Source organism: Hetaerina americana, unplaced genomic scaffold, assembly GCF_022747635.1.
Source record: "Hetaerina americana unplaced genomic scaffold, ioHetAmer1.1.p SCAF_77, whole genome shotgun sequence".
NCBI lineage: Eukaryota > Metazoa > Arthropoda > Insecta > Odonata > Calopterygidae > Hetaerina > Hetaerina americana.
The window spans coordinates 485,733-510,353 of NW_027287394.1; the positions used below are offsets into that span (position 1 = coordinate 485,733).

The 24,621-nt window shown below is 35.1% G+C and overlaps 1 protein-coding gene across 1 annotated transcript; it reads left to right on the forward strand.

Annotated features, from left to right (window-relative positions):
• On the forward strand, positions 1-22,348 carry LOC139697451 (uncharacterized). Its single transcript, XM_071596173.1, has 5 exons — positions 1-128; positions 1,021-1,134; positions 8,198-8,321; positions 11,059-11,192; positions 22,076-22,348. Exons 1-5 carry the CDS (start codon positions 39-41, stop codon positions 22,346-22,348), a joined length of 735 nt encoding a protein of 244 aa, XP_071452274.1. The 5' UTR covers positions 1-38.
• Positions 22,349-24,621: the final 2,273 nt, after the last annotated feature.

The following is a 24,621-nucleotide window of genomic DNA, read 5'->3' on the forward strand; positions in this document are numbered from 1 at the left end:
TTTGCTATCAGTGCTTTAAAATACTGACCGATTTCTATATGTTTAAGCAGCAATGCTACGAAAACAGTCTTATATTGGAGAGGCAAACGGAAATCAAACTCGAAGAGGGAAATATTAGTCGTGCAAAGGTGAGTTGTGTTCAACGTATGTATTTATTGTATAATATTCTGAGCAATGTCCTTTATAACGATATGCGTTTTGGAAAGTAACGTATATTGATTAATAAACGTGTTTATATGAAATGAATTTCCTACCTAGTGTTTAAATGCCTAAATGTTTAATGACCCAATGACAAATACGGGCTATGGCTTAACAATCGCGTATATTGTATATATTGGACATGCAGAAATTGAATACTTATATGTTTATTATAAGAGTATGCATAAGACTTCATAGACTGGCTTTCTTTTGCGCGTTTTATTCTTGTATACAGAAATATTTCATTCATGTATACATTGACTCAATGGTAGCTTTTCAAGCCACCTTGAAACAATTTGCCAAGAAAATGACTAGCATATTTTCTTTTAAGGTTAAAGTAATAGGGTCATATGTTCAAAACATAATATTTTGAATGATTCCTAATTAAAGAATAATTTGCATTTAGTCATTGTAGAATGTCTTAGATTAAAATTTCATTTCATGTACGTCCAATGATAATCTAATATAATTTATTTAATTACTGAATATCTTTTAAAAATTCTGTGCCCTAAATATTAAAATTGTCAACCAGATGATGTTTTTTTGGATTTTACAATTAGTTATCTTATTAATTGGATTTTCTGTGATATCTAGCTCTGCTAGCTATATGTATGTATGTGTCTGCCCACATGTTTAAATTGAAATCTTTTATGCCATAATCATAATGTATTAGCATTAAAGCCCTGCTGTTTAATTTAAAATTGCAATAATTGCAACCATTTTCATTTAATAGAAATTGTTGATCATGCACTCAATTTCAATTTTGATATTGCTAGTCTAATTTTTTTTATATTTATCAACCTTTTTAACAATTATGTACAGATCACAGTGAAAAGAGAGAAGATTGATGTTGAAGACCCGGAGTTTATTGAAGTTCCAGCTATCAAGGACGAAGTGGACCACAATATTCAAATTCAGGAAGGGACTTCTCTAGAGGTAGAGGAAAATTTTATCATTCAGCACTTTTTCAGGGTACCCACTTTCTGAAACAATCAACAAGCTGGTCCCATTATTTTTATTGGAGGGTAGTGTTCTTGTAGGAACAGAAGCCACAAACTGAATGAGGAAGGGATGAAAGATTTTGTTTGTGATGGATGGCCCCTGTTGAAATAAATTATTGTTGATTGTTGGTCAGTTTCATTCAGACTTAAGTGTTAAATTTTTTTTCTAGATGTAAATGTTGATAGCTTGGAAAGTTATATTAGAGTCAGATATAATTGAATTCAAAGATACCGTGGAAAAGACGAACAGAAAGGAAATGAAGGATGATGATATATCATGACAGTGTGACTAATGGAAGAAAATGTCATAAATATAGCTGGTGCTGGAGTGTGGTTTGAGTGTTTTTCAATGGAGGAACTTATGTTCATGTTTACCCATAAATAGATATGCATATGCAGGAGCAATAGGCATGTCTATTGTACTGCATTTTACAATGGCAATTTGAAAAGTCAGGTCTTGTATTTTTTTATATTGAAAATCAAATATATTCTCAACTTACTGTACATCATATGAAAGCGTAAGTATTTGTAGTTTCCTTGTCAATCAATCATATTTTTCATCCATGTAAGCCACTTTTAAATACTTGAGTCATACCTTTCTCATGCCGCAACATTAATTTAACTGACAACTGCTTCTTGCACTTCCTCGTCTAACTTGAACTTCTGTCCTCAAGGGCATGTTGTGAGAACAGAAAACAAGTGGTAGTGACTGGGGTCAATGTCCAGGCTTTAAAGAGGGTAATTGATGATATTCCTGCCAAATTCATTAAATCAAACATTCATTCATCAATGTTCACATATATTGCCATGATGCAAACACACTCCTATGATGAGACAAATTGATGTAACCAAGAACCTTTGACACAATATTCTGCATGGAGAAGTAGCCATACTGTTCAATAAGGCCTTTTCTATCTCGTAAAGAATAATTTCCTGGTTTATGTGGGCAAACTTGTCAATTAGCCCACGGTTGATTGTGGCAAATTCAGCCACCCTGATGGCTGCTAATCGAGGAAATTTTCCCAGCATCAAACAATATATTGCACTTTTATAGCATGTTTTCGATGTCTATACACCTCTTTACATACACTTTCACTAAATGGCAATGAATTTCAATTTGGGAAGCGGTCATCAGTTGGCTTCCTGATGCAGCAGGAGGAAGTCATGATGCTGGGATTAAAAACTGTCTAAAAGAATGCAAAAGTGATTGTTCATCAAGGTTACAATGTAGGAAAATGGCCAAATGCTCAACCTTTCCAAAGATGTATGCAAAATTGAGAATAAATTTCATTTTTCATGAAAAAAATAAGGGACCCTACTTTTCAGATCACCCTCGTACATGCAGACATAATTTGTCCTTAAATGTGAAAGAATTTGGGATGCAGACAGCTTGGGTCAGTTGGAAGAGGAAATAAATGGATGGGGTATGTTGTGGTTTATAGGGAAAGGTTATACCTCAGGGCTTCAAAACCTTCTTTCTTCAGGGAATGTAATGTATACTGTGGCCTTGAGAATTATAATTCTGTGAGGAATTCGGATTGGGTGTCAATGTTTCAGGAAGTGGTACATATTTTCCATCCAAGAAGGGTTTGAATTGGCTATAGGTTGAAGGTGGTGGCCTATTAATTCCAAGATTTCTTCATCAGGTCACTTGATTCTAGAGACAATGAGGCTTTGGAGGTTATTGGTTCTCTGAATTTTTGATAGCATATAGAATGACGGTTCTCAGGATTATGAAAGGATATGGTATAAATGAATATATATTATAATTTTTATTTGGTAATCTACCGGTTAAGGTAGGTTTTTGGATGGATATAATTACTAATTAAATAATTCGTGAGCCCTAGCAAAACACAACATCCTACTTCACATCAAGTCCCTCTTCAGCTCTGAGTACTTTTTTCCTCTCTTCATCCTGTACAACATCCCTATCCTGTTCCTTCCCTTTTCTCATTTGCTTAACATTCTCCTCTCAAATAGTCTTTAACATCCCGCTGCCGGTCAGTACCCCCTTCATCCACTTTTCCTGCCTCCATAGGATTGCTCCCAACAAACCCCTCTCTTCACCCACTATACCAAGTACTTCCTCATTTGTTTTCTTCTCTGTCGATTTCACCTTCTCCATTCTTCTCCACACCCACATTTCAAAAGCCTCCAATCTACGTTCATCCTCCTGCTTCAATGACTCCATATCAAAGTTTTTAGGAGTCTTTTCTTAACATCCTTACTCAACGCCCCCATCATCAACTCCCTCCTCCTTGTGTGAAAGCCTCTTTGCCTAGCGCAATTCTTCTTATGTTCCTACCACTTTGACCCTGTTGGTCCAAAACACTACCGAGATACGTAAACTGTTCTACCTGCTCTAGTTTTTGCTCTCCTATTCTAATGTTAAGCTTAGCCTTTTTCTTTCTAGAAAATTGCAAAACCTTTGTTTTATTAATATTGATTTTCATCCCATACCTGTCGCACTGAATTTCCAATTAACTCAGCAATGCTTGCAGCCCCTTGGCTGACTGACAAACTAAAGCTTGGTCATCAGCAAACCGAGCTGATTTCACGAATTCCCCACCCACCTTCATTCCTACCTCTAGTTCTTCCCATGTCTATTTAATCATTTCCTCTGAATACAGGTTGAACAGCAATGGTGATAATGGGCAACCCCGCCTTACACCTCTTCCTAACACTGCACAACCGGACTCCCCATTCCCCACTCGTACCTGAGCAGTCTGAGATATGAACAGGTTGCAGATTAGCCTCCTTTCCCTCTAATCTATTCCGATTTTCTGAAATATACTCATTAGTTTTTCCCAATTCAATCAAATGCTTTTTCGAAATCTACGAAACAGGCAAATACCTCCTGGTTGTGTTCTATATTCATCTTGATTAATAATTTCATTACTGCAATGGCATCACGCGTACCTCTCCCCTTCCTAAACCGAAACTGATCATCCCCTAAGTAATAATGTTCCCCTACTTCCTTTCCTTTTGTTTATGATCCTAAGAATTATTCTAGCTGTGTGGGATATCAAACTTATTGTCCTGTAGTCCTCACATGATGTAGCCTTTATATTTTTTGGAATAGGAACTAAAACTGATCTCAAAAAGTCTTCTGGCCAGATTGCTTTCTCATAAATACTTTGTCTAGTATGCTTGGACCTAGGCTATCTTCCTCTACATCATGTTCCTATCCTATGTCTAACTTTGTTGGTTTAAGCTCTTTACTATACAGTCCTTCTATATATTCCTTCCATCTCTCTTGGATCTGTCCTGTGTCAACTATTAACTTACCTGCCTTATATCTAACTGCTAACATTGATCTCCCTTTCCTTCTTCTGCAGACTTTCCATATCCACGCACATCTTCCACCATGCTTCTTTTGCTTTATTTGTTGCCCACCCCAAAATATTGTTTATTTCTTTGTGCTTTAGTTTGCCTAATTCTACATTTACATTCTTTCATTTTTGCCGCTAATCCATCTCTGTAATCATCTCATCCGTGATCCATGGTTTCCTATTCCTTTTAGCATTAACCATTGCAATAGTGTCTTTTGCGGCTTTCAACAACCCTCTCTAGAAACTCTCCCACTTTTCTTCAATAGTACTTAGCTCTTTGCCATCCTCCATGATTTCCTCAACCGCCTGTTTGTATTCCTTCCTTTTCAAACCATTTAATGCTTCTACATTCCATTTTCTAACTCACCTTCCCTGCCTTATCTTTTTGAAATGGATGCTAAATTTCATACCAACTAAATATTGGTCAGAGTCCACATCCGCTCCTGGGAAGCTGTGCAAATTTATCACATTGTTCTTAAACCTGTGTCTAACCAGATTGTAATCTAGCTGATACCATTCTGAGTCACCTGGCATTTTCCATGTATACCTGCATCTTTTGTGGTGTATAAACCAAGTGTTGGTGATGACTAGCCCCTGTCTCCTGCAGAACTCAACTGCTTTCTCCCAACGGTCATTCCTCATGCCTAAACCGTAGTCCCAGACCTTGTCACCATGTCTTCCTTCGCCTACCATCGCATTCCAATCCCCCATCACTATCAAATGTTTTCCTGCAGGAACACATGCGATTATGTCCTCTAACTGGTCGTATATATCCTATTGACTTCTTCTATGAGGTTGCTTGGTGCCATGTATACCAGAATAATCACTAAGTTTGTCAGTTCTGCTTTTATATCTACTAGTAGTATTCTATCCATTACCTGCTCAATGTTGACTATGCATCTTCCTACCTCTTCAATTAATACTATGGCAACTCCTCATTGGCTCTCGTCCCAGCCACCTTGTATTATTCTATACTTATCACTCCAGTAATCTCCACTATCTTTCCATCTCACCTTGCATAGTCCGAAAATATCTATATTTTCCCTTCCTATCTCTTGCTTAACATTCTCCAATATCCCTATCCTCATCATTGTCCTAACATTCCATGTTCCTATTCTAACTAATGTGGTCTTCTTCTCCTGCATCTTCTGTACTGCTGCTGCTGGTTTTTCCCTTGCAAGGGTTTTGTGGGATGATAACTCAAAATCCCTGTATAGTCCATCATGTTAATCTTGGGAATGATAATTGAGGTGATTTCCCATTTCCTTCCTCAATAGCTTTTTTATCATGACACCACTTACTGGCTGCCCCACTGGGGTCAGATGCCATTGCAGCCACCTCACTGAGGAACAGATGCTGCATGGACTACCTTTCATCTGGCTCCTAACCTTCAACCTATCTGGCATGGGTGACCCTACCAGGAGCAATTATTATTACTCCTGCCAGCATATCCTTAAAGGTCATCGGAATGCACAAGCCCTTCCACCATGTCAAGGTTGTAGTCCGGGAAGAGGATGGTTTATATATATATATATATATATATGGACAATATTAGGGTACTATTCAGCAAGGTTTAATCATTATTAGAAAGTAAGGAGGAAAGCTACGCTAGCAATGAGAGATAAGTTGACTAAGATTATAGCTGACAGAAAATATCTAAGGAAATTGCAAGGAATAATGTGAAAAACTGTCTAAAAAAAGTTAATACATAGAAAAGTAAGATGACTGAAAAAGATAGCTTAGGTCCAGGCATACTCAATGATGACATAAAAAGGGCTGTAAAGCAGATTAAGTTAAATAAGGTGATAAGGCTAGACAACATGTTTGCAGAATTGCCAAAAAGTTTTGGGAAATTTTGGAGGAAGAGTATATGGACTGGTTTTAGGAGCGTAAAGGAAAGAATCTGGCCAGAAAACATTATATGATAAGTTTTAATTCCTTTCCAAACAATGTAAAGGTCATATCATGTGGAGACTACAGAACAATAAATTTGAAATACTGCACATCTCAAGTCAAGTCAAAGTGAGTCTCAAGTAGTCAAGCAAATAATTATGTAGAGGATTTTTAGCCAGAGAGATTATGATTATTAGATTTTATGTAGAGATGTTTAGAAACAATTAATTGAGAGGAATTTAGATTACAATCAGTATGTATTCATCTGTTTTGTTGATTTCAAAAGAGGATCAAGATGGTATGGGGGCTTACGTACTGGCTTCCAACCCAGAGGGCCTGGTTTCAAATCCTGGTGGTGTTGAATATTTTTCAGAGGTATCTCAATCCCTATTTAAGGTGCTTTGTGGAGGGCATTTGAGTTTTTATGCTGTCCGTCACTTGGGACGTTAAGCTGCAGACCCCTTGGTGCCTTTCGTAAAGAGTGGGCTAGTGCCGATGCCGGGTTTCTCTCCACCCTTCAACCTTTCCTGGGTATCCCTTACGGTGCAATTTGACCTCAGCTGCCGGTCGCCTCCCCTGAATACAACTACTTGATTTCATAAGCTCATATGTTAGATTGATTTGGGATGAACTGGAGAGTAAAATGCAGAAAATAGGAATACATAGGATAAGCAGAAGGCTAAACATTTATCTGTACATATCTTAGACTGGGAAGGTGAGAGTGAAGAACAGATGGTCTGGTTGGGCAGTGCTAAGAAGGGATATAAGTCAGGGTTGTCCATTATTTTATAGATATTGAATGAGATGCAAAATTAATGAAACAAAGATTGTAGAATTTTGAAGAAAAGGCTAGATTAAAAAGCATTGCAAAAGGAAGGCAAAATCTATAAGGCTTGCGTATCTAGGAAGTGTTCCATCACAATGCTGTCAATGCAGCATTGAGGTAAGGAGATAACCTGCACCAGGAAATGTGACATAAAAAATGTGGGAATTGATGACAGGGACATGGAGTGTAGATGTAAAGGAAAGACTTGTTCAAATTTGATATGAGACATTGACAGAAGAGTATTGTAGGCTTTTGAAATGAGTATGTAATGGACCTAAAAGGAAACAAATGAGGAAGTGCTATGCATTGTGGGCAAGGGTATAGGTCTGTCAAAGAAAGCCTATGAGGTGGAACAATTGGAGGAAAGCCATATTGACTGGCAGTAGGAGGCTAAAAACTAATAGAAGGGAGAATATTAGTCAAACAAGGAAAGGGCAGGAACAAGATAACAATTTTGGATTGGGTGAAAGGAAGAAGTACTCAGAGATGGAGTACTTAATGTGAAGCATGCCCCTGGATTTTGTGTTGTAAGCAGTCCCAAATTGTTTTATTTGGTACTTATGTCCATCCATAATCTACCTTAACTGGTAATTATCTAAATCAAATTATAATGCATATGAAGTAAGCACTAGTTCGTAAATTATACAGCCTTAGTTCATGGGTTCTTAATATGTGTTCAATAAGGCTATGGCCAAATCTCAAGAGGCGTTTCTGTTCATCGCATTATATTTTTTTTAAAGAAAAGGTTTGAAGGGTTTTTCACTGTGTAGAGTTATATGCAGTTACTTCTCTTGTATTTCTCAACAGAACAGGCTGACATAAAACTATAGTAATATAATGCATTCAAGTTAACAATTTTTTATCTTAATTTTTAAAAGAACATGTTTAAAAAAATATTTTTCATGGATATCCTGAAAATCTGTAATGTTTCTTCTTTGATTTTGCAGGATCCTTTGGAAGATGCAGAAATAAGTATGATCTCTGAGGAGGAAGTGGAGATTAAGGAAGATTTTGATGCTGATATTCCTCAGATGGAAGTAAGACTGGAAGGGAAGGTATTGCAGGAACAAGGTAAGGAGAGCTAAGGACTGCTATCACTTCACTTTTGCTACTTTCTGGTGCAATACAACTATGATTGATTAACCCTTGCAGTACCTTTAATGTATTTTGGAAAAACTGGGTTAACTAATAGAATTTCTTAAAAAATAACTGGGGGGCCATTTTAAATATTATGATAAATTGCAAAAAAGATGATAATATTATCATCTTATTTGCAGTTATTTGTTTACCTGCTCAGACTAGATCTTCTATTTATCTTGCTGTATTTTCAAGTCTCTTCTTTTGTTTTACTTGAATTTTCTAATTTTGGACTTTATCAGTTAAGAAAAATAAATGAAATAATCCAAAACAACCCTTTTCCCTTTCAATATCATTTGTTTTACCCTAAGTAGGATCTAAACATCATGTGAAAGGTGTCAATGCCATTCATTTGTTGTTTTTACATGTCCTCTATTTACAGTTAGACTATATTCTTTGATTTTTCATGTTTATTATTTCTTAGTAATGTGTTTGCTGCTTTTGTTTGAAGCAACAAGGTAGGATTTATTTGTTTTTTTCTAATTGTCTCTAATTGTGATGTCTGCACAATGGATTTCATGAAACATTAAGATCAGAGTTAGGCTCTCCATTCTCTGGTTGTCCTCATATAGATTGTTTTTCTGACAACAGTTCTGCCTGTGTGTCAACAAGCATCTTCAGGTCAAAGTGACCTGATCTGGTTCACTTCAAACTGAAGTTGCTCGTTGAAACATGGGCAAACCCAAGATGAGAATTAGTTCAGCGCTTTCTAATTTTACATTTACCCTAAGGGCCCCATGGGATATTGAAATGGCAAAATAGACTATTGGCTTGGTCAACTTGCTTAAATTTTTGCAAAAATTGATATTTTTTTATTTTCAGTTGATAAAGATGTAAAAAAGTTATTTAATGAAACCAAATCAAAAGTAAAGAAAATTGATTTTTTGAAATAATTGAATTAAGAAGGTCATTACACAGCACTGCTCCAGAATTGTTTTTGTCATTAAGTTGTAAAGATAAGCTATGACATATGCAGGACACCTTTTTATGCTGCTAAAATTTGTTGTTAAAATTTGATTAATTACTTTTTTCACAAAACAAAAAAGAATTCTCACTAAATATGTTCTGAAAAATTCTTATAAAGTTACTTATATTACATTAAAAGAAGTTGCAAAAATGATTTCCTAATAAATACTTCAGTAATTCATATAATTTAGCCAATCAAGATGTACAATTTATGTTACCAACAAAATTATTAGATTAATGAAATCATCTGAAAACCCTAAAAAATGTACCATAATTAAAACTAATTAATTGCACAACTTAATTTTTACGGCTGTATACTCTCATTTTCCTAGTTCTAATCTTACTTTTTTCTTAGTTATGTCATATCCATTGTTATTGATTTATTTTCTGCATTACGTTAAAAGCAGCAGTATGAAATTTCCCTGATGTTTAAAAATCTTTTCATTGAAAAAAATATATTATTTCTTAAATGATATATTTTCTTATCTTTCTGCTAATTTTATTGTAAATGCTAAAGAAATGTTCTTTTTGTGCCTTCTAGAAGTCATAGTATAAAGAATATTTGTTCTTTCTGAGTAACATTAAGTAAACCCATGTGCAGCAGTATTGTGAGAGAATTATACATCCTTTTATTAGATAATTTCCTTTGTTTATTTGTAAGAAAAAAACAGTTCATTTTACTTCAAGTCTATATTATATTCCTTTTTCTTTGCTCAACAATGGCAGTTTTAATCTAAATAATAAAATACTTCCAAGCAAAATAATATAAATTTTATCCCTCATTTATTGTGCAGATAGTGAAGATGTTGTGAGTGACTTTTAGTACAAACTATATGTATTTTCAAAGAATATGGTGGTTGTTGTTTAAGTATGCTGATGAAATAAGCAATTGACATAATAACAAAAAGTATATAATTGTACAGATTCATAAAAAAGGACTCAAAAGTAACAGAAATTGGGATGCAGTAGTCAGAAAGAGCAGTTTCGGTGGAACAATTTTTTTTAATTTTGGCATAAAACATGATGATGGATTATCCAGAGCAAAACTGCAATGAAATTTTATTTCCTGCTGGGTAAATTGGCAGCGGAAACATTTTAAATGCTCAAGACTTGTTTTGGGAAAGCTTTTTTGAGCAAAACCAGAGTCTACAACATCAACAGTTAACAAAAATATAGACAAAAATAATGACCTCATTTGTGTACACCATCACAACCATTGTTCAACTCCATGAGATGTTATGTACCCTAGAGTTTCTATTCAGAGGATTTTATCTGAAGATTTGCATATGATAAGAGTTGCTGGCAAAATTGGCTCATGTCACTGGATATAGCCCCATTTAACTGCTTTAGGTTTCCCAGGCTCAAGAGAGACTTGAAAGGAGAGGACTTTGACACTGATGAAGGTAAAACAAAGTGCTAGAAGGCTTAACTCAGATCAGCATTAGGTGAAGACAGATGCTTTGTTCCTGGGATTTCAGCATAGCTGATGTTGCTTACATACATGCATAGACAAATGAGTTTGTATAGGCAAGACTAGACATGGTTGTATACATTCATGTACACATATGATTGAATGTGAACAAACATACCTATAATTATTAATTTACATTAATTAGTTTATCCAAACTGGTGAAAACAACTTTTTAATCACAGTTATTAACTTTCTAATGAATATCTACTTTACCTTATACTCCAAATCTTTCAGATAAACATAGAAAACAAGATGATGCTGGGGAAGAAACTTCGGCCACTCAACTGCATCTGTGTGAAATTTGCAACAAGGTATTTGAGCAAAGGGACCTTCTCAAAGGGCATGTAATGAATGTGCACCTTAACAAGGCAATTCAATTCAAATGTGATGTTTGTTTGGACGTATTTAAGAGAAAAAATGACCTTGCAAGTCATATCAAATTGGTGCATGCTCTTAAGAAGAAGCACCAATGTGAATTCTGCTCAAAAAACTTTCTACATTTAAATAAATTTAAAACTCACATGCTGACACACATTGAAGAAAAGGCAGAGAGATGTGAAATATGTTCCAAAGGGTTTTCTCGAAAGATGCATTAAAAGAGGCACATGTTGACACACACTGGGGAAAGGAGATATTAGTGTCGTTATGGCTCATGTTTCTTTTTTCTACTCATGAATACCTACAGTAGAAAAGATTTCTATATATCATCTTACAAATTACAATACTTTTTACCAAATCTTTGATGCACAGATAGGCATTTGTGAAAACCACTAATTTTTTTGGCTTGAATGATTATCATGACCACACAGCTGTGTAATTACTTGCTAATTAAAAAGACAATAATGTTATATTATTGCTTATTATATTGAGGATATGTTTGTATTGCATGTGATTTTTAAGTATCTTGCAATGCAAGAAGGTATATCTAGGAATAAATATAGAAGTGAAATAATAGAAGAAACGATTACTATGGTATGACATGGCATTAAGAAGGTTTTAATAAAAGTTATCACATCATAATGGTGGAAGTTTAAGGTAAAGAGAGTTGAAATTTGCTTAAATGATAGTGATTATGACATTGCCAATCTTCAAGTCATCATAAGAAATGCAGGCAAATTGCAAGAAAAAGCCATTCATAGTACAGGTAATGTAATTACTCATTTAAATTCTAAAATAAATACCTTGATCTTCAGGAATCATCTGATGGAATTTTGATGATAATTCTGATTAAATTTATGATATAAAATAATCCTTATTCAGTGATTGTATGGAATCCGACATTCATCTGAATCTTTCATGTCAACTAAAGGCCTGATATAATTTATCTAATCTCATGTATAATTCTCATTTTTAATGTTGCAATTGGATGACAAAAAGTTTATTTTTCATTTTAAATATGTTTCCATCATTAATTGGTTTTGCTTTGATACCTAGTGATGTTATACATAAAAAATAATTGCTTAAGTTAAATATTGATAATTTAATACCAAATGCATCATACTTTAGGAAAAAAGTACTTTTAATTAAATTTGAATTCCATTTATACTCAGAAAATTCATAAATCCTTAAATTATACCTAAAATCATATATTTTTACTGTTTTCTCACTATTTAACTAACTTTGCAGACGATTGTAGACATGGATAAAATAGCAGTTGAACAGCAGGAGACTGTTGAAATTCCAGCCAGGCATAGGGATATGGACAACAGTGAAGAGAATCAAGAAGGGACTTCTGTGGTATTTAAGAAACATTCTAACCATAATGGCACCATTATAACCAAATTATTTTGGTGATATATGTGCTGTTATTGTAAATGCTTCATTTTTCAACTCATGAATACCTTAAAATAGAACAGATATTTGTTTGGCATTGAAGAACCATATTAAAATGTCTTTTTAAGAGTTTTCATTTTGAAGGAACAGTAATAGGTGACATGGTAAGGCTAATTGGAGGTGTCATAAAGTGTCATATATATTTTTAAAATATAATTTCATTTATTTTCTGTTGGTTGTAATAACCTTGTTGACCCTTTTTCTAAGCCCATTCAGCACTTTAAGGTAAAAAACATAAAATGCAGTTTCTTCCTCAGGTACAAAGCTCTGATTGACCGCGTGCTAAGCATAAAATAAAATGACAGGCATTTCTTTCACTTTGACCTGATGGAAATCTTTTTAACTAGGAAGAATATTCAATTATATTACATAATTTTCACGTTTTTCAATTATATTCTTAACTGTTATCTTCTTTTAAATGTTGCAGAAGGCCATAGCTGTATACCTTACCTTTTTTATGTTAACCTGTAAAATATTCCAGATAAAATTAGTAGTCTTTGATGTTAGCAAATTTTTTTATTAAAGGTGTGTACTGTTATATTGCCTACTGACATAATCTGTAGTCAAATTGACCAGTACCTGTTGGTTCAGAATTCAGCATCTCACTAATATTTTGCACATTGAAATGAGATCCATGCCTTGATGAATTGCGATGAAGGAAAAATAGTGAATTTATCTTAGATGTGAATATCATTAACCTGAAAGTTATATTTTTGATATATCATGTTAAGTCTTATACCTATAATCATTTTACTTATCCAATTTTTGCCTATATTCCCTTCCCATTAATGTTATAGATTAATATAAAACCTTAAAGATAATTTGGCAAATGGCCATAAAGTTTAAATGGCCATATTTCCTGGTTGTGATGGCCTAGCAAATATTTCTGAGTACCATTCAAAATTTGCTATTTCTGTGCAAACATAAATGATGCACAAAAGTTCTCATTCTCAAATTCACAATTCTTCATTTCTCAAAATTCCTAGGGAAAGTATATTATCTTTTCTCTCTATGATATGCCTATGAATATTATAATTTTATCATTATTTAATTATTATTTATGTTTTTTAAGGAGCTGTGTGTGCTCCCAAGCCTTCAGAAGAATTCAGAGAGCCATGGTGTTGATTTGGTGAATGGTAAAAGAAGACATTCTATGGCATTGAGAAGTTCAATGAAAGCTTTTAACCATTCAGTACAAAAGTCATCAATTGCAGAAGAGGACAATTGTTCAGCCAACACTAAAGTGATTTTGATGGATGATGATAACTGTGAAGAAGTTGAGATTCAGGTAAGGAAAGAAAGGTATTATGCATTGATTTCATAACCAACGCTCTTTCATAACAATATACATTATGTTATATTCTGAGTGCAGGGCTTTTCAATCTAAGGTAGTGTTATGAGATGAAATGGCCTTCCATGTGGTTCGGCATGGCTAAATCCTTCTTTAAATGAGGACTGGCATTAAAAATCTTTAATATCATTATTGAATAATACTTTCATTTAATTCAACTATTAACAGTATCAAATGTTCTGTGTTTATGAAAATGATGGACTACCAAATGATTTAAGTTCCAGAGTAACTTGTAGAAATTAGCTCCCAAGATGTTCATTCCTGATAAAATTATTTTGAAATTTTGACCATCTGTCAAAATAAATAAAAATGGATATCCTTGGCATAAGTATCATGATAGATGAGGAGAGCTTAGATAGAGTTCTTTGGTGATAAATTGGGGCTGTCAATGCTCAAAATGACCAGGTTGTATTCTTGAAAAAGATCATGATTCCAATTAGACAATGTGATGACTTCTTATAGTTTGTTAAAGAAGCTTATTGCTATGAGAAAAATAAGCCGCTAGACCTATTCTCTGTATTTCATATGGTATTTAATTTGATTGTAGGACCAAAACTATTATTCATAATTTTGAGGCATTTTCTTGTTAATAGTCTTTAAATATTTTCATTTTATATTTTTAATCCATGGATATCAAAGGATTACTTACATTTTAACAGTAAGCTCTCCTATAATTTACCTTCTCTAAACTTGAATTGAAACGATGGCAATATCATTTGATGTTAGAAGGTTCAATGAATGATGTTAATGCTTTTGAAGAAATTAAGACAAATGTTCTGTATAAATGCATGCTAAAATTATTAATGTAAATTGAAATGTAAAATTTTAAACCTTGTATAATTTTATAGATTAGGTTTAAAAGTTTTTTGGGCATTCTATTAATGTTTTACATGGATGCAATCTACATTGGTTATGTTGGTATTTTTCAGGATGATTTAGAAGACTTAGAATTGCATTTATCCTCTGATGAAGAAGTAGACAATAAGGAAGAATGTGATGATGATACTTTGCAGGAGACGGGTGAAGTTACATTGGAACAGTTGAAGACACAAGGTGAGGGAATCAGGAGACTCAGTTCTCTTCCTTTTGCATTTTCAATATTTTAGAAATACCTAAAATGTCAAATACAAGGTTATGACTAATTACAAAAATTGATTGGAAAATATTTAAATCAGAGTAAATTCGTAACAGAATTATTATTATCAGGTAATCTACCAATCAAGGTAGGTTTATGGATAGACATAAACACTAATAAAATAATTTGTGACCACTAGCAAAACACAACATCCTACGCTATATCAGGTCCCTCTTCAGCTCTGAGTTCTTTCTTCCTCCCATCATCCAGTCTAACATCCCTATTCTTTTCCTTCACTTTCCTCATTTGCCTAACATTCTACCCTCCATTAGTTTTCAACATCCGGCTGCAAGTCAATACCCCCTTCAGAAACATTTCCTGCCTCCATAAGATATCTCCAAGCAAACCTCTTTCTTTGCCCACTATACCAAGTACTTCCTCATTTGTTTTCTTTTCTGTCCATTTTACCCTCTCCATTCTTCTCCACACCCACATTTAAAAATCCTTCAGTCAATGTCTATCCTCCTGCTTCAAAGACCACGTTTCTGCACTGTATATAGCTATCCTTGATATCAAAGTTTCCTAAAGTCTTTTCATAATGTCCTTGCTCAACGTCCCTTCGCCTAACACAATTCCTATCCTTATGTCCCTATTACTTTTACTGTGTTGGTCCAATCAATACTGAGATACATAAACTGTTTTTCCAGCTCTAGTTTTTGCCTTCCTATTTTAATGTTAACCTAAGCTTTTTCATCCTAGAAAATTGCATATTCTTTGTTTTATCAATATTGATTCTCATCCCATACCTGTTGTACTGAATTGCCAATTTACTAAGCAATGTTTGCAACCCCTTGGCTGACTGACAAACTAAAGCTTGGTCCTCAGCAATTCCAACTGATTTTATCAATTCCCCATCCACTTTCATTCCTACCTCCCATTCTTACCATGTCTCTTTATTCATTTCCTCTGAATACATGTTGAACAGCAACACTGATAATGGACAACCATGCCTTGCACCTCTTTCTAACACTGCCCATCTGGATTCCTCATTCCTTACTTGCAGCTGAGCAGTCTTGGACATGAACAGGTAGCAGATTAGCCTTATTTCCCTCTAATCTATTCCTATTTTTGGCATTATACCTCGTGGTCATGTTCTTTATTCCTTTTGAATAAAAATCTCATTTCTCCAAAGGCATCAAATATTTCTACTGCCTTTCTATACACAAACTGATCATCCTGTAAGTTATTGATTGCCTTACTCTCTTTCCTTTTGTTTATGATCCTAAGAACAACTGCAACAGAAGATGTTGCAAAATAAAATGCTCTCTTTCAGGAATTGACTGGGCAAAAATCCTAAAAATAAACAAAATAAAATGCATATAATAGATTTCATTTCACTGCCACAGGTTGTTATTACAGGTTGTTAAGTCCCTCTTGTTTTCAAACTTTAATAATTTAAATACCAATCTGATACATATGTTGAACCACAAATATGCCATGGTTGCCTTTTTTCCATTTTATACTAACAGTTGAGGATCTTAATTAGTTCCAGGTCTCCAAATTTATGACCTGGAACTAGAGCATTGCTCCCATATACACTAATTGCTTTCATGAAAACAAAAAAAATCAGTCATAACTAATATCCACCATCTTTCTCAATACATGCACAGAGCCAACAAAAATAATATTTATTATTTTTGAAGATACCCTCTCCTAAGCCTACAAGTCACACACCTATCCACTGCTCTATTTGGACTACAGCAAGCCAGTCCTGATACCTATTATACTGACCCTGTAAGTGCATTCACACAAAAACGGCACCATTTTCCATAAAAGAAGTCTGAATCCTTTTGTTTAAGAAGAGCCTTATTATCATGCCATAGTTGTCAATGCTATTTATTTATTAGTTGTACAGATCCAAAATTTGCGGTTTCAGTATTTTTTATCTTTGTTTATAATTCCTTAATGATGTAATTTTTTCTTGTGTATAAAACAATAGTTTCAGATACTGCCCTTTTATAGAAATGGCTTACATTCTTAATTTTATATATCCTCTTTGCTTATTAAGATTCTAGTTTCTTTTAGGTAATAACCTCCTAGTCCTTATCAAAGTCCTTGTGAGAAATAATTACCTTTTAAAAAGTTAGCACCTTAATATATTATTATTTCATTTCCTGTATTCAAGAGATATTTCAGCCTGGAATTAGTCCAAATCTTTCCATAGTTGCAATTTCATAATGGAACCAGAAAGCCAAATAATGATGTAACGTGAAGTCACAAAAAATCAAATATATTATTCTCACTGTGGTAATGTTTGCGTGATAGATATTTTTGCAGCCAAAAGTAGGTTTAGTAACTACTAACATATTATTAATTCTAAGGTCCTAATGAGTTATTTTGGCATGGTTAAATATACACTTAGCTTGGTCACTTGGAGGGGTTAGTTTTGCCAATTGGACATATATTTATTTCTTTGCTAGGTGGTGAAATTTAAAAATATCAAGAATATTATAGTAAATGTAATTTATTCTTTAGAATTTTTTAGCAGCCCCTGTAATTGAGTCAGAATTATCTGCCCATGATTTATACAAGGTCATACTCTTTAATTCTTATTTTTTATTAAAGCACAATTAATCCTGGCATTTGAAATGATCATGACACAGAAGTCCCTCACAATTGATCTTGCCAAAAGCTAGCAAGCAGCTAGCAATAGCTGTTCAGCATAACTTTTAGTGACACTTAAATTTTGTAATAATAACTTGTTTCATTATAATTTTCTCTTAAACCCAAAAAAATTGTCACATATTATACCATGATACTTTTCTTTTGTTTAAAAGAAGCACCATAAAATTTGTTTTTTGACCATAAACCTAAAAATAAATTTCCTTTTTAGGTGATAAATATGTTTTAAATCGTTTTATTGACAGAAAAGTTAAAGTAGGGGTTTTATTTTCTTTCTTAAATTTCCTGTGTAAAATATATATGTTGTTAAAAGTTCTAGCAATCTAAAGGACCACCATAAGAAAAGTTATGCCAGAAAATGTGAAAGGTCTTTTTTAGATAAATTGTATCAAAATATTGAATAAAAGTAATTTTAAGGGTACCATATGTGTCAGTTGGAAATCAGGTATTGCCATACTAATAATAGTTTCACATAATTAAATAGAAGTAATAAATAAATTTAGTATGAAACAAATTATTTGAGGTAAATAACTTTATCTCTCACTAAATTGACCATTTTACCTGATTATTAATTTGCCCATGAATGAATTGATGATTTTATTCATCATTAAAGATAGTCATTCTCTTCATTCCCATCTTACATTTCTTAATTTTCGTATTTTAACTTCTATTGTTGGACTTTGTGCTTTTGGTAAAAAACAGCCACACAGAGTTAATTTCAATTAATTATCTATTCCCTTGGAAAAGAATTTCCTTTCTTTATACATTTGTCTTTTCTCATATTCCATTCTTTTAATACAGGGAATATTCTTATTCCTTCTCAAAATTATTTTACAAATTTAATTTTCTAGGCATTTGTACATGCCAAGTAAACATTAGTGGAAATCTTAAGCATGATGGCATTGAACCCTTCCTCTTGATAATTTTTTTGTTTATAAGTTAATTTACCACCAGAAAACTATGTTCATTTTACTGCATCTCTCTCTGTTCTCCTCTTAATCTTTGTACATTTTCTTTGTGTCATAATCTTTGCTCATGAATAACACTTAAAATCCAAATATTAGTAAACTAAAAAGCAGCATAGTATATATATTTTTATCCTCTTTTTTGATAGAATTCGATGCAAATGTTTGGTACTTTTAATATTTACTTTTAAAAGTCAACAATAAGGTACTCATTGAATGTGCAAGCTGGTTAGAAACAAGGCTTCAGTTTAGTAAATTGGTGAATTCTTCTGCAAGGGTCACAGTTTTAATTGCTCGGTGTAAAAAGTTTAAAATTATCAATTAGATGAAATAATTTTAATGGAACATGAAAATAAATCTTAAATATGATTTTCTAAAATCAGGGAATGGAGCAACAAGTATCTGTATTTTAGATTTGTTTATTTTAAATAGAATTTCAATGGATGATTTGATTTTAAAAACTCAAGGCAACAATTTTCTGGAAAAATTCTTCTGAAAAAGTGCTAAATAGTATTCTGCCTACTTTTTTTGTATTGAGTACAAATATTTTTAGCAGACTCTTAGGAAGAAACTAATAACATTATTTGGGTCTGCATCAGATGATGACAGATGCTTTGTTCCTGGCCTTTTAGCTTAATTGAAGATTGCACAAAGAATACCATCTTAAATAAGCACACATGCCCTAGGACAATTTTACTGTAAGAGTAGTTTATGTACATAAATGTTTTAAATGTTATCTGGAGAAAACAAACTTGTTCATTGCAGTTTTATAATTTTTCATTGATAAGATTCCTTTTCTTCAAATCTTTCAGATAATTACAAGAAACAAGATGATGCAGGGAAGGATGCAGGAGGTATTTTATTGCATTCTTGTCAAATTTGCTACAAGGAATTTGCACAAAGGGACCTTCTCAAAGATCATGTCTTGCGTGTGCATGTTAGGAAGGCAACACAATTCAAGTGTGACTCTTGCTCAAAGGCATTTGACAGGAAAAATGACCTGGCAAGTCACATCAACTTGGTGCATTTGATGAAAGGGAAGTACCAACGTGAATTCCGCACCAAAAACTTCCTATTTTTGAGTAAACTAAAATTCCACAAGTCATCACATACTGCAGAAAGACCATTTAAATGTGCAATATGTTTGAAAGGTTTTGTTCAAAACAAGCATCTGAAGAGGCACATTTTGACACATACTGAAGAAAGACCGCATAGATGTGAAATATGCTCAAAAGCATTTACTCAGAATAGTTATCTAAAAAGGCACTTGTTAACACACAATGATGAAAGGAGCCACAAGTGTGAGATATGCTCAAGAGCATTTACTCAGAATTTTGATCTAAAAAGGCACTTGTTGACACACACAGGTGAAAAGAGTCACAAGTGTGAGATATGCTCAAGAGCATTTGCTCAGAATATTAATCTTAAGATGCACTTGTTGACGCACACTGGAGAAAAGAGCCACAAGTGCAAGATATGCTCAAGAACTTTTGCATTGAATAGCAGTCTAAAGATACACTTGTTGACGCACACTGGAGAAAAGAGGCACAAGTGCGAAATGTGCTCAAGAGCATTTGCACTAAATAATACTCTGAAGATACACTTGTTGACACATACTGGTGAGAAACCACACCAGTGCAAGATCTGTTCTAAAGCATTTACACAGAGTAGTGATCTAAAAAGGCACTTCTTGACACACACTGGTAAAAAGAGCCACAAGTGTGAGATATGCTCAAGAGAATTTGCTCAGAAGATTAGTCTAAATCGGCACGTGATGACACACACTGGAGAAAAGCCACACAGGTGCAACGTCTGTTCTAAAGCATTCATTCGGAAAATTAATCTCAAGTCACACATGAAGTCACACACTACTAAATGATCAGGGAGCAGAGTAAATTATATTCAATTTCATTCACCCATACTCATAACTGGAGCCTTATTCTCAGCCACATGTATTTGAAAACAGAAATGAGTGTGACATGTTCGTCAGAATTTTAAAAACAAAGCATCATCATTGAATACAGGAAGGCTTAGAAACGAGTAAAAAACTAAAGTGCTCGAATCAAACAAATCCCTCTCCCAAGAAGTACAGAGGCAATGTATGAATGACATGCATAATTTAGATAATGACGATTATTTAATGATCATACACTTTTCCAAATAATTATATCACTACCATGGACCATCGTAATACATTTATTTCAAATTTTTAAAAAGTGTCAACATTATTCTGTTTTGTGTAACTTTTTTGAATAAAAATTGACAGCTTTGAAAAATTTTATTTCACTATCTTTCAATTGAATATCATTAAACCTATTAAGAATCCATTTTCAATTGCACAATATTTAGTTCAATGAAGTTAAGGTATATCTGCATTGGTTCCTTTGTTGTTTATTGCTGAAAAGCTGCAAGGGAATTCCCTAGTTCTAAGTGATCATTATTGGGATTCTATTGCTGATGTTGTCTTTGAGACAGTTAATTGGTAAGTTAAGAGTTTTAAGTATTTGTTTCTAAATAAAAATAAAGATTGGAATGCTGTTACCATTTGTGGTATTTTCCCTCCAGATAAAGGGGCTTTAAGGTATTTCAGTCGAAAGCACACTGTTTAAGGAGGAAAACAAACTCTTGCTTCTTTTGGAGATATGCCACTTAGTTGGGAAAATAAATGAAATTGTTGGTATTCTGGCATTGAAATGCATGGATTTGGTGATGTTTGCAATTTGCCAAAACATATGCTTTTCACTATGGTGTTTTTGGCACTGAGCTGCAAGGTTAAATGTGTTGGTAACTTCTGGAATCTACGAAACTTTGCTGTGAAAAATGCTTTTAAAGGGCTTTTAAGATATGCAGCACTCACATTGCCCAGAGCCGACCCACCTTTATTCCTTAGTGCAAGTTATTTTGCAACTTTTCTTTTGCTATCCTCATGGTCTAAGGTAACTCCTGCCCCTTCGGTGGCTTAATGTCATACAAGATGTTTGGTATCTTTTTTGATATTTTTCTGTATTGTACCACTTGATGGCTATCCTTCTGGGAGGTCTTCTCCAAGGGATTTTGGACCCTGTTGAAAATTCAGGTCAAAATTGAGGTCCTCACGTTGTGCCATCAGGTAAAGGATGGCAGGAATTCATCTAAGCTGACCTGGCATGACCTCACCAAGTTTGATGTAATGGTAGCCACTTTGGCCTATTGAATGATACTCCTGGACCTGGTAAAACATGTAGTATAACATAGAATCCGGGTACTTGCTGTCATCCAGGCACATGGCTGGGAAACAGCCACCATCAGAAAATGCCCTGCTGCGGCTGCCCTTGATTACTATCCAGCCACAGCTCACCATTATAGTACAAGCACCACCAAGACAACAATACCAGCCAGCAGGACAGCCCAGCAGACAGGCAGGAGCCAAGAATGCCTATACTCAGTAATCCGGGCAGCCCTTTTGGGGCAAAAGACGGTGCTGGGACACATGTTCCTCCACTGCCAGGTTTGACAACTGAGCAAATGCCTGTGCCCATGCCATCACTCTCTGTGGTGCCAAGCCATCTTAGCAAGATGGCTAATGAACCTGGGGTCCTTGTTCAGTTCCTCAAAGGTTCCAGAGACCCCAGACACTAGTAGTGGGAGACAGACTCCTCATCTTCAGGAGAATCAATGGTAATTGAAAGTGATGAACAGGAAATAGTGACAAGTGTGTCAAACACATTGGGAAATAGTGGACTTGATATGGACCCATACAAAGAGACAAGTGTGTAGCAATTGCCACCACAACTTGCTACGCATGAAATGCATGACAATTACAAGGCCCAGAATGATAACTCGGAGCCAGACAAGGAACAGGAGCCAAGGGAGCAACCACTGTTACCAGGACCGCAAGAGGAAGAAGGAAAAAGCACTCCCTACCTTAGGCAGATACCCATATAGATGCGCATCCTTCAGGCAGACCATCCATTGGGGTGCCAATGTACCAGGACAAGAAGAAATTTTAACGAGACTCCCAATGGGTCTTCAATTGGCACCCACCATTATGCAACAGTGGGTGCAGGCAGTTTGTAGTGAACTGTGCAAAAAATTCCAGGTAGTCATGATAGCATATCTGGACAATTGGCTAATCCTTTTGAATAATGACCAAACAATGTTGGTGCAACAAATAGTTGAGTTCATACAAGTACAGCTAGGAATATTGCTTGATCTTGAAAAGAGCTTGTTAATTCCATCAGTGAGAATAAAATATCTGGGGATACATATAGACACTGCTTTAATGTAGCTCAGCTTGACAAAGTACGTGTTAAAGTGGAACAGATACATAATTGATGTGGTCCAGAGAATACAACAGAAGGATATACCCAAGGTGGCGGGATATATTGCCTGGATAACCTACATTTTGAAACCCCCCCTATTCTTAGTCCAGGACACAGGGGGGCGACATCACGTGGCTGGAGTGCCTATGGGATGACAATTAATGGCAGGGACCAGTGTTTTCCAATTATAAGTACATTTTAGATGTGTTCAGTTACAACACCCTATTCCAGGTGGCATGGGTGATCCCAAAGCTTTCAACTACTGAAATATGGGCCATAGAGCATTAGAGCCCAATTATGGAGACAGGGGCTTTGGTGGCCTAATTGGAGGCCCATCATGCAATCAGCATTGCAGACCCCGATATGAATGTAATAATTTATTCTGATGATCAAGCTGTAATTTCAACCGAGACTAGGGGAAAAGGTGTTATATTTATGTGTCATGATATCTTGTATCTATTTATGAGCTTAATTAAAGAATGGTCATAGAATGTGACCTGGAGGTGCATTCCCTCGGAACAAAATCTGGCTGACCATCCTTCTCTGACTGTCCTGCCTCCCTATGCCCACTTGGCCTCGGTTTTGGGAGTCAGGTGGATATATAGGTGAGACGAGGCCTGAGTTGGTCAGTTGGTAAAAAAGTTTCAGAGAGGGAGTGCCTTCAGATCACATCCAGTCATGTATACCTCTGGTCATCCTCTGCCATTCACCTGCCCTGTCTTATCCTTAAAAGGTAACAGATATCACCCTTAAAAACTATTTTCCTGCCCTCTCCATCAAGGAGTCAGCTGGAGAGGCGATGATATCCGAGGAGATCTCTGAAGACATGCAGGGCGAGTGGGAGGAAGAGGAGGAGAGGGAAAATGGGAGGTTGCTGGAGGACAGTGTGGAGGTGGTGGGAATTGTCTCAGTGACTCCATACCGGATCAATGCTGGTTGGATCCCAAGGAGTGCTGCGGCATCATCTGACTTGGCAGCAGTCAGGTAGGACGTCATTCATGCTAAGGAAGCAAGGTGCAATGGAATTAATGAGATGGCATCCCGGGATGAACTGAGCCCCTGCACCAACTCGCTCCATTTGGGTCAGCAGCTGATCCTGTCTTAATCCACGGCGCTTACTTAGTGACTTAAGCCACTTGGCCCACAGGTACTCCTCCGTGATGGAACTCAGCCAGCCTGAGGAGCATGAACTCATGCCTTGAGAGTCAGAGGTGTGACGGAGATGGGTGGAAGTGTGCCCTGCCCTTTGCGGGTGGAGTGGATTCTTGAAACGATAGGGCTGAAATCAAAGAAAAGAAGAAATGATATACAATCCATTTAAAGAAGTTGTATTTCCAAATTGTGTGTGGAGAAGAGGAGGGGAGAGAGATGGAGGGGGTGATTTTCCTTCCCTAAGAATATCCATGCATCTTCCCACCCCCCTGCCTCTACCTACCTCAAACCCGGGCTTTCGAGTAAATAATCTTATTTTCTAGGTCAATATTTGCTACGTTTTCTTCCTTTGAATCACATGCATAATGTGAATAAATATTCCATAGAAATAACATGTCATTAAACTTCTAATCATTTATTTCAAAACTTGTTAGGCCA

Coding starts and splice junctions, on each gene's coding strand:
- LOC139697451 (XM_071596173.1), top strand. CDS start 39: ATGTTTAAGCAGCAATGCTACGAAAACAGTCTTATATTGGAGAGGCAA. Junction 1,135..8,197: donor AGGAAGGGACTTCTCTAGAG/GTAGAGGAAAAT, acceptor TTGATTTTGCAG/GATCCTTTGGAAGATGCAGA. Junction 8,322..11,058: donor GAAGGTATTGCAGGAACAAG/GTAAGGAGAGCT, acceptor CAAATCTTTCAG/ATAAACATAGAAAACAAGAT.